This window comes from Brassica oleracea, chromosome C8 (genome assembly GCF_000695525.1).
Source record: "Brassica oleracea var. oleracea cultivar TO1000 chromosome C8, BOL, whole genome shotgun sequence".
Classification (NCBI taxonomy): Eukaryota; Viridiplantae; Streptophyta; class Magnoliopsida; order Brassicales; family Brassicaceae; genus Brassica; species Brassica oleracea.
In genome coordinates this window covers 16,251,132-16,268,779 of record NC_027755.1, presented here as the reverse complement: position 1 = coordinate 16,268,779, position 17,648 = coordinate 16,251,132, and the positions used below count along the sequence as shown (strand labels likewise).

General features: G+C 30.9%; 1 protein-coding gene across 1 annotated transcript in view; it reads right to left on the bottom strand.

The window, feature by feature from the left end:
- Positions 1-16,588: 16,588 nt before the first annotated feature.
- The window catches only part of LOC106308761 (two-pore potassium channel 3-like), a 10,055-nt gene continuing 8,995 nt past the window's right edge, over positions 16,589-17,648 (bottom strand). Inside the window, exon 3 of the mRNA XM_013745884.1 lies at positions 16,589-16,742. Within this exon, the coding sequence (XP_013601338.1) occupies positions 16,589-16,742 (154 nt within the window). The remainder of the gene's footprint in view (positions 16,743-17,648) is intronic.

The window sequence follows — 17,648 nt, the reverse complement described above, 5'->3', positions numbered from 1 at the left end:
ATTTAAAATATATATGTATATATATCATTCTAAATTAAACTATAAACCATATTGAATAAATAAATATTTTAATTTCAAAATTTACTTTGAATAATTTTTTTTTGATAAAATTTTTGAACTAACATTGATCATTTTTTAAAAATTATAAATTACTAAAATTATTAATCGCACAATGAAAATTTTGCTATCAGTAATTTAAAGTTTTTGCTATTAAAAATACACATGATCAAAAAAACATATGAGTAGAAAACATCATTTAATAGACATTAATATTAAAAATATACTATGTATGTTAATATCATTTAAATTTAATTACATATCCTATCAAATTTTTTTAAAAATTGTTTGGATTAATAAAATTGATTTATACGTTCACACCAATTTAATTATATATGTAATAGTTACTGATTTTTAATTATTTAATATATATTTATTATTTCATAATATGTAAGAACATATAATACATAAAATAATTTTTATATATAATGTTTATTCCGCGCAAGGCATGGGTCTTAATCTAGTTTAGTTATTGAAATGGATACATGATATGTGCAGAAATCACGATACCCAAATTGTATGTTTAATCAACAATATCTCTTAACTTCCATATTAAAAGGAATGTTGTTATTTTGCAAAATTAATAGTTTAATGTAGTTGACCACAATATATGCAAACTTCACGATTTAATTGACCACCATAGCTGACCATCATATCTGACCACCAAGGTTAATATGCTTCACCATTTAGTTTTTAGCAAAATTATTAACTTAACGTAGTTGACCACTATAATTGTATAGTTCTATAAAATATTAATGAAATATTAATTATTGGTAATATTTATACACACGTAGAAAATAATAATATAAAACTATTAATTTATAACAAAACATTTATCATGTTACTCTCTAAACATTTTGAAAACCAAACCAAATTGACTCAGTATATATACTGGTTAACTGGTCTGACCAGTTTAGCCTGTTTAACGGGTTTTTAAAATTTATTATAATTATATATGTATATTTAACATATGCTTTAAGAAAAAAAGAAGAATTCTATATGAACTTAAATTATTGACATACATAAGATTAACATTCAAATCACCATGTATATTTTTTCTTACAACAAAATTTCAAATCTTATAGTAATGGAAAAATTTGAAACATATAATATTTAGATGACAAGTGGGGATAAGACTTATAATTTTTCGTATGAAATAATATGTGAAAAATGAAAAGAAAAAAACTAATTAATCACTAACAGCTTCATAACAAAATTCTTAGAACAATTAAAAGACTATAAACTATGTTTTAATTTAGCAGAATCCATGGTTTTTTATTCGGGCTATCGGTTTTACTGAGTTTTCCGGGTTTTTTTAAATACAGTTTTTATTGTTCCAAATCATCGGTTTTACTGGATTTTCCAGTTTTTCTCAAATCCAGGTTGACTGGCCTGACCAGTTTAACGGGTTTTTAAAATTTGATTGTATATTATATATGTATATATACCATGTTTTAAGGAAAAAATGAATTCTATGTGAACTTAAATTGTTGACATACATAAGATTAACATTCAAATCACCATATATATTTTTTCTTACAACAAAATTTCAAGTCATCGGTTTTACTGGTCTTTCCCTTTTTTTTTTTTTCAAATCCCAAATTTTAAACTGAATCGAACTCAACTTATTAGACGAGTCATGGTCGGACTGTTTTCGACTGGTTGGCCCGGTCTTATTTCCAAAACATTGCAATGTTTATAACATAAAATATCCCGCGCTTTCAAAGTGCGGATCAAAATCTAGTTGTATCTTATTATAGAAAAAAAATTTAAACCTTGATCACAAAAGTTTATGTGAGACTTTTAACAGTTTTAGTAATTTATACTAATTTTGAAATATTTAAAATATAACATATACAAAAAAATCTAAATTTTTATTATATGATTAATGTAATTGTGTAATATATTTTAATAATAAATAATTATAAAATGATATAAAGTATACAGATTGTTAGCAAATTTTTATTATTTAAAATCATTAATTGCCATATATATATTAATCAGATTAGGTAATTCCGTAGGTTTTATTTAAAGAAAAAATATATAATAATTTCAGTATGATAAATGAATAGTCCATAATGGACATACTATATAATATAATATTCCCTAACAATTTAATTTTGGACTAACAAAATTCTCAATTGATTCTCAAGCAGCCACGTAAGCAAAATTAACATTTCAATTACGTGACAACTCAGCAGGACACTTTTTTAATTAGTACAAATTACATGTTATAACTTTTTAAATATTTCTCTATTAATATATAGGGGATATTATTTTCATACATCAAATATAATTATAATTTTTGAATTCATTCCTTTTTTATTTACAGTTGTAAATTTCTAATTCATTCTTTTTGTATTCCAAGTATATTCTTAAACTAACAATTTTTTTTAAAAAAAATTTAATCTACTTGATATTTTTAAATTATCTATCAAACATTATTATGCTAGATATCAAAAATCTATACTATTTAAAAAAACTTGTTTACCAAGCAATATCGTTTAATTCAAAAAATTTAACTAATTTATATATCCAACGTGAAAAATGGAGTAAACACAATATATAGCATGTTTATATTGTCTTGAATATTAGTGTTTTGAATTTAATAATTAGGCATTTACTATATTATACGATTCTCCTATATGGTAACGGAATTTCGAATATCATTAATTTTGTTTCCCTCATATTAAGCATATAAGATTTCTAAACCTTCAAAATCCGATTAGATCAGATCATCTTTTATATAAATACATCATTTCAAGCATAAATAATCATTAAAATTGTAAATAGATTAGATCATTTTATATAGAAACACATAATTTTATCATTAAAAATATTTCTACAATTTTAAAATATAATAAATCATGCGTTCAAAGCGCGGGTCAAATCCTAGTAACACTCTTAAAACGGCTGCATAAGCTTTTTCTTATAAATAATCCGGTCTACTAATTAATTAGTTGTTCATTAATATATTTATGAAATCATGTTAAAATTCCAGGAAATCCAATATATTATATTAACTATGCATATTATTATTAATCAAATATAATTCTACAAGGAATATTTGGTGTGGAATATGTATGTAAAACAGGTTTTCATGGAAGATCGTTATATAATATGTAGAGTTATCATTATATAACAATTTTCATAGTTTATAGTCTAATACAATGTTGAAAACTGTTGCAAAGAAATTTATTCGAACTTTCAGTAGTTTTTCTTCCCATAAAGGTTAAATGTTTTCTAAAAAAACGGGTTAATGTTATGTTTTTTCTTGATCCTAGGTGCCAAAGTAAACCGATGACATCTCCATTTGGCAAGACATCAAACGGGTTAAGAAAAACCCACAGAATTCCTCCTCATCTTCTTGGCGGGTGAAAGGAGAGGTAACCATTGGGGGATGTGAATCAGTGAATTCCAGCTTATCCACATTAGAGGATTTTTAATGCCAAAATCCTTCAATTATATTTCATTCAGGTACAAACCTCTCAATTATCGATTGAGTGCATTACTTTTTAGGACACTTTTTTATCTTTTTTGACACTTTAGAGCACAATCCGCTGGATGCACACTTTCAAGGAATCCAAAGGAGATGTTGAACAGATATGTCCCTTTGTCCAACGAAAGTACAAAGAAAAATATATTTGTTTTTATTCAGTTTAGTTAGTAGGCATAATAGTTAGTTTCTTTTTTTAGTTAGGACTTACCTTCCGACATTAATATTTTATTTGTTTTTTTTCAATTTTTTCTTTGTTTTATTTTTTTGCAAAGTTCTTATTGTTTGTTTTTTCTCAAAGTTTAAGATATTTGAAGAAAATATAATCATGACAGTAAATTGTAATTTGTTTTTTCTCTATATTTTAACATCCATATTCATATATATATTATATATATATTAACAATTCTATAAAAAAATGTATGGACATAAAAACTATGGACGGAAATTTGTGGACAAATAAGAAAAATACATGAAAAAAAAGATGTGGACATGTATAGATACAAAAATACAAAAAATCTTTTAAGAAGTTTCATGGATGTGTTTTCGTTGACAACGTTCTTATATTCTCAATCATCTATAAAAATGTGGATATGGACACTTGGATAATAGAGTTATAAACTATATGTGGACATGGACATCAAAACTGGACACATACGCTAAAACGTTAACATCCATACTTTCCCTAAGTTTGGTCTATAGTAATTACATATGTTGACATAGTTATGAAATACAAGACCAAGTGAAAGTAGATAAACCACGTTTTGGAGTCTGGATAGGTGTTGAGCTGCATCATCCATAGACTCTTAATGGATGGGAACAAGATTGATGTTTAGGACGTTGTTGTTGTGGCCTACGTCATAGACTCTTGATGTGGTCATGTAGTCAAAATATCTTGCTGCATCATCCATGGATTCTTGCTGTTGTCATGTCAAGTTTGGCCCAAAAATCCATCTAGTCATATAATCAAAGTATCGATTCAGAGCACTAGTTGTAGAAGACCAAAAAAAAAGATAAATAAAGAATTGTTTTAATTAAAGTCAAGAGCTTTTACTTCTCAGTTCTCTGATACAAAGAAGAAGTGTTCAACATTTAAATCTCAGAAAGATTCTGATAAAGAAAAGAAGTGATATTGGAATCTGTAAATGTCAAAATTGAGCTCTTTGTATAAAAAGAAATGAAGCTAACCTTCACACCACGAGAGCTTGTCGTCTTCTTTTCCACAATAGAGGCATGACCTGTTCGTCGCCGCGTCATCTCCGCACCGGAGCTCAGATCTGCTGGCCGTCCTGTCATCCTCTCCACAACGGAGCTTGGACATGCTCGCCGTCACGTTGCCCTCTCCACACTGGAGCTCTCAGATCTGTTCATTATCTCTCCCATCCACAAAATCTCAGAGATTCGATCCAATTGGAAAATTACAACACAAACAAGAAAAACATAAAAAGTTAGGGATTTCGAGAACTGTTTAAAGTCAAAAAGATTAAAGAATTCAAAATATAAACCTCTGTTGTCGATCTGCGGTGAAGAAGGTTGACTATTGAGGTTCCCTTTCTTCTTCGACTTCGATTTAGCCATGGTTTCTCGAAGCTGAACGAGGTTCGGGGATAGATGATGAAAAGCGATCGTTGCAATTAGGGTTTGAGAAACTATGAAAGTGATTTCAATTTTTTGTCTCAGAATATGAGAGATAATGGATGAATTGTATTTTACTATATTTCTTTAATTGAGATGTGTGTCCAATTGGACGGATTGTTGTTTTAGTTAAAAAAAATTAGTTACGAAAGAAGGAATGTTAAGAAGAAACAAAATTGGGGGTATAAGAGACGATCAACACAGATAAAGTGTGCCTCTAGCAACATGTGTTTGATTGTGTAAATTGAAAGTGAAAATGTGTCTTAAAGTGTAAAAAATTCTTATCGATTCAACGTATAAACCACCCCCAAGTCACTTATTTTAATAATTCGACCCCTCCTTCTACAGAGACGTTAAAAGCTGTAATTTGTAGTTAGGACCAAAACACATCGTTTCATTTATGACCAAAAACATCACAAATATCTGTATTTCTTTTTCATCTCATTCCAAAATCCCCAAATCAAAAATTTTAGGGTTCTTGTAAGTTCTCACCAATCTTTTTCCAATCTTCTCCTTCTTCGTTCTGGTAAGTTAGAGTAGCTATTTTGGTTCTTATGTTTTCGATTTTTGTTCTTATTTTTCAACTCTCTGTTGGTTTTTATTCCAAAATCCCTAATAGCTTTCGATTGTGGTTGTTGATGTTTGAACTTTTTGTTGATTTGTAAGAGATCGATAGTCACAATGGATAACACACAGATAATACGCAAAAAGCACATAAAGAAACTGTGTAATGGTTTTATAACGCTCCGACCCGTCCAAGGCTAATGGGCCACCCATGCCCGCTCTCTCGGCCCGTGGGCCCCATCCAATCCGACGGTCGGTCCGTTAATTTCTGAAGGCTCGAAATCATTGTTTACTGACCCTGCAATCACCACCCGACCTTTTCCCATGCTTTGGCCTCACTCGCACGCTATCGCGAATCACTTCCCGATAGGTCACCCATCCTTGCACTACTCCAGCTCAAGCACGCTTAACTCTGGAGTTCTTTCAGGATATGCTCCGGAAAAGGTAAGTCAACTTTGGTGACATAGGTAGCCAAATAAATTCTCTTAAGCCTTTTCACATATCACAACTCGGGATGTTACAGGTTTTCGGATATATGTTGTATCTGCAGGATATGTGATTTATCATTAGAGAAGGGTGAAGAAGAGGAAGCAAAGTTGCAAAGTTCAAAGTGCAGACCAAGGAACAAGTTAACACACCTCAAGACTTGCCTCCTCGACTTCTTTTCGCTCACCAGGTAACATCTTACTTTAACCTCTTTAGCTTGGTTATATTTGATATGATGTTTGTTTGTCTGAAAAAAAAAATTCTGTTCCGTAAAACCAAGATAAAAGGACTTAGGAACTTCACTGGCACAACCAGATTCCAGGGATGGTCATCTCAACTGCTGAAGATGGGTTTAACATCTTGATGCCATACAACATTCAGAACACACTTCCTGATCTCGCAGCCTGAAAAGCTTGTGTCTTTTTCCTAAAAAACTTATGTAGTCTCTTGAGAGTTTTGTATTGTCCTCCCTGTTTACTACTTCAAGAATTATACTCTTTCACACTTTGATGTTTTATAACCGTCAGTTGGTTTTAATTTGTGACAAAATGTCAAAGAAAGTTTTGAAAAGCATTCTCTTTTATTATGAGTGTATTATTTCACAACATTCAAGCATTCATAATTGGTCGATTGATTTTAACTGCTACAAAATGTCAAAGAAAATGCAAAAGGCGCAAAAGCCATTCATAAATAGGCTTCCCGTTTTAAGTTTACGGAAAGGAGCTTGCTTGCTTAGAAACTACCACTTTGCTCGTGCGTGCCAAATAACCTTTCACAAGGTTTTTGAATATCAAACTCGTCATTTTACATAACTAGGGCTGGCCCGCCCTATGAACGGAGTATACTTTACTTGTAATCTAGATTGTTATAATACTCTTAATCATCTGGAGCATCAATTTTAGGAATTTTCTCATTCTCCAATTCCTAGGCGAGAAACAAAAAAAAAGTTGTTTTGTAATATACAAAACTGGTGACTTTGATTTGTGAAAACAGTTTGAATTGGAGAAAAAGTGGTAGGCTAATACATGTATTTTACAAAATAGAAACAATATAGAGAAGAATACAATAGAAGGAGATGAAGGAGGCCCATCGGAGGCAACTGGCCGACGTGGATGACATAGAAGAACCTTTTTTTTTATTAAAAGATTTTTTTTTTTTATTAAAAGAAGAACATAATCTTAGCTTTAAAGATAAGACAATACAGCTGTTTTGAGCATTCGACCACGAAACAAAAGTTGCTGTGACAAAAAATAACTTTTACAAAATATAGTTGGGAGCATTGACCCACCAAACATGAGACCCACTAAGCTTTTGTGACCCAAACAAAATTTGACCATTATTATCTAACAATACTAAAAGTTGGATATACTTAAAAGAGAAGCTGTCCATGTCGTCTAAAAAAATCGACCAATCATGTTCTTAAAAATGGCCATGTCATACCGTTGTTTCTCAACACAGAATAATAGCAGACCAATTCATATGGGCCGACAATATTTAGTTGTGGTCCATTTTAAATCAGTCCAATTCTTATTCCAAATACAATGGTCGTCGATACGTGTGATCCTTCCACTTCGCCTCATCTTTTCCGATTTCTACAGATTGCCGTTTATTTTCGTCGAAGGTTACAGCAAAGACGATCAATAAATCTTATCTCACATCCCAATTTCATTTTATTTTGATCGTCTCTCGCCGTTACACATCCTAATCTACATCTCTGGAGAAACCGATGGCTGATACATCTCAAGATCTCACTTTTACGGAGTTTCGTTTAATAAAATGTTGTAGTTCTCGCCTCTACACCCTTCAAACTTGAGGCGAAATGGTATCTCAAATGCATGGTATTCATTTGAGACATCTTTTTCCCACTGATATGGCGTCTTCTTCGAGCGGGAAGAGGGCTTCGCGTCATCTTCACTGAGAAGGGATATAACGGAAGAGAAAGATGAAAAGATAGTCCCAAATCTGGTAATAATCTTTTCTCAGTCTCCCTTATTGATCGTTTTCCAGTTTTCGTAGGAATACAATTGCTTTTGCATATTAGTTAGAAATTGACATTGATGATTTGCTTTAGTAATTCAACATAAAGTGTAAAGATTAGTTTATTTATCATTTCTCGATATTGAAGGGATTAACTTCATCTCGGCTTAAATATTTTCTTCTGCTATGACTGGACCTTTGATTTTTTTATATTCATGTTAAAGACAAATCTTACATTGCTTTCCACGATCAAGAGTGTGGAGTTCCTGTCCATGATGACAAGTATGTGGTCAACTCTCTTTTGCCTAGCCTGCTAAAATATGCTCTTTGAGGATTATAAACACTCTTATTTCTTAAATTCAGTTTCGAGTTATTAAGCATGTTTGTGCCCTTGCGTAAAGACTCTCTTTCCTAAAGACAAATATTAAGGTAACTAGAATCAAACTCTTATGGCAACATCTTCTTCTTACGACCTTGAATCTCAAGTGCTTTTGCTTTGTTTGAACATGGGAGTTTTCCTAGACTTTGATCCAATAGCAACATCTGAACTAACAAATAGACAACATCCCCTGAGATTACAACCCCATCATTACTATTTACGTGGGAAAACCAAATTGGCAAGGTAACTTAATACTTATAATCATGATCATTGTTTGAGTAAATTTAGCTTTTGCTACTTAGTTTGTTTTACAGTTAAAATCCTAACATTTTGGTTTCGATCAGAAACATTTACAAAGAATTCTACATCATTCCTTAATTGTTCCGCTTAGCTCAGGTACTATACTAAATTCATACTTTTTCATCTTTTTGAAATAGGCAATGTTTGCATCCTTTCAAAATGTTAGACTTTTTTTTTTGGCAGTGTGTATGGACGTTGGTTGAGGATAATGAAAACAATGAAAGACCAAATGAACTGAAGTATCTATCCACCATGTTAGTGGTTGCAGCTAGAACAAAATTCGAAGAAATGGACTTACTGGCTTATGGTTTTGGTGGCTGTAACCATTTCGAGCCTCGCAATAGTGTTCACTATTTATTGGGACATTTTCAAGGATTGGGGTCTCATGAACCGCAATAACAACAATTACAAGGAGGAGTATGGGATGATGAGTATGAAAATGATGACGATGATTATGCTGAGAAGTGGAGGAGGAGAGGAAATGATGGAAACGGGTCGGTCACTGGGTCATTTGGGTCGGGTAGTGAAAGATCCAAATTCTGGAAACGAGTTTGATGTTAGTGAACTTCGAGAGGAGGAAAATATTTCTCCTGCTAAGAAGAAACATTACTGTAGACATACAAATTCTCAGATCCAAGCAAATGGAAGTGTAAGTTTAGTTTCTTTTTTTTTTCATTTTGATTTTATCCTCTCTATGTGTTACTCATATATCAACTTCATTTTTCTGCTTCATCATTCCAATCCGAAAAGCATGAATGTGTAGATATGGGGGAAAAGAATAATATCTCGGAATGGATGGTTTCTTTTCCATGTAGTCATAACACCGAAAGTTGTTAAAGACTATAAACTGGTATGTTTCGTTAAATCTGTAGCTTTATGAAATAAGATCTCTTTAATCACAGTACTCTACGCACAATATTATTGTTTATAACAAAGACTGGTTATAGATATCGTAACGTTGAAAATCTTCTTTTAGGATGTTACATAGAGTTGTGTGTAAATGAATTATCGTAACGTTGAAACTCATTAGCTTTGCCGAGTACATAGAGTTTTCAGTTATTCACATACAACTGATCATATATTCATTGGTCATCTTCCTTCTACGGAGTATGGCCCTGTTCGGCGGTGATGCAAGGCAGAGTTGCAATGGTAAAGTCGTGACGTCTCACTTCTTTTTTCAGGCCTTGAGTGGACAAGTGTGTACACACCTTTGCTTTAACACAAGCTTTAACTGCAGTTTTTCGAAAAGAAAAGCTTCAGCTTTCAAACGCTTACCTGAATCAACTGGTTAGGATGATTGTCTGTCTAATTGTGGAAACAGACATAATTTATCATAGGTTCTTACTTTAGGACATTATGATAATACAGGTTTAAAGAACGATTCGTCTTTGGTTACATAGATGTTAATCTAATCCTTTGTGTCATGGATATACTCATCTAGCGTTTGTGCACTCATATAGTTGCATCAAAATCAGAAACTGAGAGTTGGAAGAACAGTTTGAAAGAATCAGAAAGACTGCAACAAATAGCAAAGAAGCAAATATGTAATTGTTGTTAATTTGATTTAGGCCAAGGCAACTATTATAGATGTGCTGTTCAGAGTTCTGCAAGTTTTATTTTTCACAATAGGTTTTACGAGGATGATTTTTTAGAATAAAAATGAAACTCAATAACAAAATTTAAATTAACAAATAAAATAATATAAAACAATTAATATCTGGAAACTCAACCTAAAAAGTTTAATTTCCAAAATTGTATAACTAGGAACAAAAAGAACATAAATTATATCTTACCAAAGTAGAAAATCCAAATATCTTGAAAAATAAAATTAAAAAAAAACTAAAAAATCATAAATTTGGAAAAAATGTAACATTTTCTTTACACAGTTTTTAACAACAGTATAAAAAGTTAAAATTACATGTTCCAAGATTAATGTTCATTTTTTAAATGTTAACAGTTATTATTTTCATTATAATTTCTACACATATGTCATATATCTCAAACATGTTGTAAATATTTTTATTTTCATGCATTAGTTATTTAGCAGTGTAAGTATTTAATTTTATTTAAATTTTATCATTTTAATAAATTATTTTACTTATTTTTTATAATTTAAGAAACATATGTTCTATTTTTATAGAAAATAAAAAAAACTAAACAAAATGTAAATATTTTTATTTTCATGCATTAGTTATTTAGCAGTGTAAGTATTTAATTTTATTTAAATTTTATCATTTTAATAAATTATTTTACTTATTTTTTATAATTTAAGAAACATATGTTATATTTTTATAGAAAATAAAAACCTAAACAAACACAAATTTTAAATATATTTTTCTAATACTAAATTTAATTAATTAGTAACTTGAAAATTATTAACCAATTCTAATGATATTTTAAAATTTATTAATATACTAATTTAAAAATATTTATATTCATGACTAATATTTATTTTTAAAACAGAAATAAACTTAGTGATAAATATTATTATTTGCATGTATGTCACATCATTTAAATATTTAATTTTAATAATTATAATATATATATATATATATATATATAAATTGATCGGAAATACAAATGAAATATTAGTTATTACTTGTGTAATTCAAATATATTTATAATAAATTTAAAATTTTATTTAAATATATTTTATTATAAACCAAAAAAGCAGCATATACAATAATTAATGAATTTAGGTATATTTATATTAAATTTAAAATTTTATTCTAAGAGAGAATGACTAAACGTTTTTGATCCAAACTTATTGGTAAATATTTTTTTAATATTTGATACACAAACTAATTTTTTAGAGAAAATAAAAATATCTAATATAAATATATACATATATATATATATATATCCTTTTATCCTTTTTAATTAGATCATCTAAGCAAGTAACGTACCAAAAAATGATTCATAAGCACATGATTTCTCAAAAACAACCAAGACTTTAGGTAATTATCTATACAAAATTAAAAATCAGCTGGGTATATGACTTCATTCATCGTCAAGTGCATATGCCTCTGGTTACATATTAGTTTAAAAATTGAGTTGGTGATAATGAAAGATACTACTAAGCTACTGCAAAATATTTTTTTACTTCAAATAATGTGAAAATACTTTTTTTGAAGTGCGAAAAATACTTCGAACACAGATTTTGGTCTAAGACAATGTCATAATTAAAGTTTAGGATATCAGGTACAAAACAACGTTAATAAACATCTTTTAGCGTTCAAATAATCGGCATGCAGCAGTTAATAACCTTTTAATAAACTATTTTTCTGAATGTCTAAGTAGATTTTATAAAATTTATTCTATAAAAATTATTTTGTTCCGATCCGATTTTTAGAATATTGTTTTCCAAAAATTAAAGTTGGTTCAAAGACACAATACATAATCTTTCAATTCTATGCAGTTTCACATACTTAAAAAAAATATTTTTTATAAGTTTACAAAAAGAAATATTCTTAAATGTATACTTAAAACATAAATTTAAAATACATAATCCGCGCGTAGCGCGGAGAAAATATCTAGTATTAACTAATGATGAAACAACGACAAAACCGAAAAAACATATAGAGACAAAAAAAAGCACTTAAAGATCATTGGAAATAACCGAGATCAACAGCTCTACAGATACATTACAGTGTACAAAAATGGGTTTAGAACAATTATCTTTAAGTCCCCATGACACAGAAAAATCACTATTTTATTTGATATGGATGTGAAAACAGCAAAAGCACTTATCAAAGGAAGGAAATGAGACCATTTTGCATCTCTACCTTGTGTGGTTTGAACCAGAGTATCAAGAACATTTTTTCCATCCTCCAAAATCTAAGGGAGAACCAGTATCAGGCTATACTACAGCAACATAACCCCAGGAAACCAAAACATAAGATAAAATTTAATTTTGCATCCATCTCAGGTAACAATACAAATGGCTATGGTGACTCATATGGTGGACGGTTCAAGAAGAAGACTACTGAGATTTAATAACCCTACTGAAATTTACATGTTCGCCATTTGAACCTATCAAGTATTATATTTTTGCAAGAATCTGAACTTATCAAAAACAATCAAAAACTTACTTGATAGGTTCAGATTCAGGCCATTAAATCTCAGTATTCATCGATTGACCTGTTCACAATTTCTGTTCTTAATACTCCATGGCTAAGCGTTAAGAAAAAAACAACCCAAAAATGAAAACTGAAGGAATCACCTTGAAAGAAACTCTGGTTGCATGGTCAGGTTTTGTGTGGATGAAGCCGGATTTGAAAACATGTTGGTATGAGTTTCCAACGTGACTGTTCCAAGCTTGACAATTTTCTCCACGACTTCAACTCTTGACAAGGGTTGTGCTAGCGCGTTGTAGAACAATGCCTATCAATAAATAGTTTCAGTGAAACCACATAAACGTATCGACATCATCAATCACATAAATGCATACAACCAACATCAGTGACAATGAACAAACCTGATGCTCAAAGAAACCTCTCATCAAACTGAAGGTAGCATATGCGTCAAGAGAACTCATAATATGTAACCCCAAGAGCTTACATATGCATTATCATGGCACCTGCAAAATCCAAAAGCCGAAATAGATTCCTTAGGAGTATGAATATGTGAACAGAACATGAAGGAAATCCTTCACAATTTCATGTAAACAGACATGAACAACATGAATAAACTCAAGATACTTTTCTATTAATCATGAATCTAAGAATAGTTAGCGTCAATCAATATATGAAACAGAGTACTGCAATGTTATGTGATAGCTTCAGCCTCGGGAGAAAAGACAAAACTCTGAAGTCATCGACGAATGTAACTATTCTAACCAAAGCTACGAAGAGAAGGGAAACTGGAGATCCATTTTTTTGCTGGACTAGGATAAAAAACCAAAAACAATTAACACAGAGAAGCCGAAATTACCTTGGCGTCATTAAGGAGCATGTCGACTCCCATTAGCTCGCCGCCGCTCTTAACATCACCGCTTCCCAGAACCTAAGCAAATAAGTTTACTTTGTTGTTTCATAGATTCAGAAGATGGTCTTGAGAGGTGGAAAGCGTACCTTTTTATACCCGTAAAAACACTACCTCTAAGAAAATTAGCACACATTGAAGTGTACATCGTGGCTAAAGGATTAATGCGATAGATCTGGAATCTGTCTCGTTTCGATGGATGAAAAGAAGGTGAAAAGACTTGATCAAAAGTCAAAACCCCAAACAAACGAAATCATCATGTCGACTTCTGCATCTCAGTCTCTCTAATGCCAGATATAGGAGATTGTGATAAACAGCAGAATTAGGGTTAGAGGCATTTCATCGGACCGAATAAACTGTCCAAAATTTCAGCTCAAACACACGTATAACGATCATGCCCATCATGCAACAAATTAAATGAAACAGTGAGTTTCATACCCGGGACACGCCAATTTAATGACGTGGCGGCGCAAGAAGGAGGGAGTAAACCCTTATATATATATATATAGATAGATACATTCCACTTGCAATGTTTTAACAGATCTATGAGTTTAAAAAATTCATCCTAGTAATCAACAGCGACACGGGATGGAACATAATAGAAACCTCGTCGAGATCCATGTCTATTTCAATTCATCTAAGTGCTTTGGCAATTACTTCAAGCTTCAGCTGGTGATCTCTTGCTGGATCACTCAGCTTCTGAATGATATAAACTAAAACATTTGATAAGTACAGTAAGATGAAACCAATTAAATCAGAAGAAAGCAAATAACAAAATAATTTACTTGTTCATCTTCAAAGCTCCAATTGCAGACAACTCTTTAACTCTCTTCCTTCACTCTCCCTTTTTGATTTTGACACAAGACACATGAAACTCAAAGCGACTCTCTAAGCCCTCTGTCGTATTAAGCCTCTTTCGATCTCACAATTAAAACTCAAAAATCCCAGAATTTGAAAAACTAAGATTCCTCATCTCTTTCTCTCGATAACTTGAGAAACACTTGGGGTTTAGAGAGAGCATAAGTCCTAATCTTAAACTGCATGATGTTTAAATAAATGATGTGTTGTTTTTATTAAGAAATCATGTAGTTTACAAAATAATCAAAACACATCATTTTGTTTTAACAATACAACTAAAGGAGGGGCTGTTACATTAACACAAGTGACTTGAAGAGTTTATACATTGAATCAATAATTGAGTGGTTTCTATCCAAATGAAACATAATTGAGAGATTTTGGCATTAAAAATCCGACATTATAAATGCAAGACAAGACCAAAGACATAGGATAAGATCAATCCGAACGTGGTTTTAGTAAGCTAGAGACTGGTTTCTACATCATTATCACTATACTTGTACCCGTCGAGATATGATTATGAGAAGTGTGACTTCAGCATTGAGAGAAATTAGTCCAAAGGGAGTTGTTCGATCGCTGGATATAGACCTCTCAAATCGTTCACTTGCACAAGATCTTAAGAAGAAACATGGCATTTGTTGTCATGTCATCATGACATCTCTTGAGTTCTTGATATTGTCATGTTTTATTGGTTTTAATTTATCTGGTCAAACAAACTTCTTTATTGTCTATTTGATAGTAGTTCTTGTGAGGTTTTTTTTTTCAAAAAAGTTCTTGTGAGCAGTATGTCATTAATACATACTTCTGGTGTGAATAATTTGATTCTCTGCGCATATTGATAAAATGGTAAAGTACAGTGTTCGATTTGAGATTTCTCTAAAATTTTGGATGATGGTACGTATGCTATTAACATGTAATAACGTATGATAAAACTGCAGAATTCTATAATATCAATGCAATACGTAGAATAGAGTTACAATATCGTGAAACAAAAAAAAGCCGATATGCTATTCTATAAGTACATTAAAAATCTATAACAAAAAGCATAGTTGAAAGTAGTAACTTATAATAGTTAAACATTAGAATCAGGCGTCTCAGAATGGGGACAACACTTCCTAATTAAACAGGGACCATACAAGTACGAAGCGAGAGCCAAGATAAGAACACCCAACACCGTGCCGATCGCTGCTGTCAAATTATACCAGTTCATCTTCTTCTTCTTCTTCTTCTTCAAACCAATCTTTATCCTTCTAAACTTTGTTTTCTTCTTCTTTTTCTCGTGTACGATTATACTTATATACATGTATTATTAACGCTAGCTTTACATTTTTTTTATTAAATACCTCATCACAATTTAGTAAGTTTACATTTTTCATTAAAAGAAAAATAACTAGGAAAAACTGAATCTGACATTTTGTTTTCTTTTTTACAATTCTTACATTTTGTTATTTGTAAACATTAGAGTGTTTACATTTACGGTTCTTTTTTTTATTATGTCACGCGCATACACCATATTCTTTCTAAAACACTCAAAAAAGCTGAAATTGTGATACTCACTACTAGAAAAAAATATTATTTTTAGATATGTATACCACTGTTTCCTTTTTTTATTCCCATTAGTTCTCTTGCTTATATATACATGTTACCATAAGCACCCAAGTTTATATAAATTGGACGAGTGAATACTGGCTTAACCAATAACGCAAGGCAACAAGACCAACCACATAATCAAGACCCGGTTTAGGTAAACCAGAGAGCAGGCTCCTCGTCAAGTATCATTTACTCATTAGCATCATTTGATCAGGTTGTAACTTGCAGCGACTGTAAACTAACCTAAACCAAAACATTAAAGAGGATCAATCGCCACTGCTACTATCCACGAGATCTACAAGAGTAAACTTTCCATTGCTGAACCTGTCGAGTTTGTCAAACTGTTTTGAGATCGGTGTTATGTCTTTATCTGTTATTTTCTCCATCTCCTTGAGTTTGTAAATCACATACTCTGCTTTACTACAAACACACACAAAAAAACAAAACAAAAGATATATCAGACTAGAGCTAAAGATTCTGTGACACCCCGATTTACATAATAAAATGTTACGATAAATAAATAGCTCTGATACCAAATTGTGACACCCCGATTTACATAATAAAATGTTACGATAAATAAATAGCTCTGATACCAAATTGTGACACCCCGATTTACATAATAAAATGTTACGATAAATAAATAGCTCTGATACCAAATTGTGACACCCCGATTTACATAATAAAATGTTACGATAAATAAATAGCTCTGATACCAAATTGTGACACCCCGATTTACATAATAAAATGTTACGATAAATAAATAGCTCTGATACCAAATTGTGACACCCCGATTTACATAATAAAATGTTACGATAAATAAATAGCTCTGATACCAAATTGTGACACCCCGATTTACATAATAAAATGTTACGATAAATAAATAGCTCTGATACCAAATTGTGACACCCCGATTTACATAATAAAATGTTACGATAAATAAATAGCTCTGATACCAAATTGTGACACCCCGATTTACATAATAAAATGTTACGATAAATAAATAGCTCTGATACCAAATTGTGACACCCCGATTTACATAATAAAATGTTACGATAAGTAAATAGCTCTGATACCAAAATGTGGCACCCGCTACTTTCGAAATATAATAAATTGATAAAAGTGGAAATAAAATAATAATACAACTCAAATAATAATAATCTTCATATCATAATATAAAAGTCAATACGATACCAAAAGGCCTAAAAGCCCAACATCGATAACATCCGAAATATAAAATACGACATAAACCGAAAGCCTGAAATAAGAATAACATAAACGATAAAAGTCCAAAGGCCTAAAGGCCCGATAAAGATAAAAGCGGTAAAA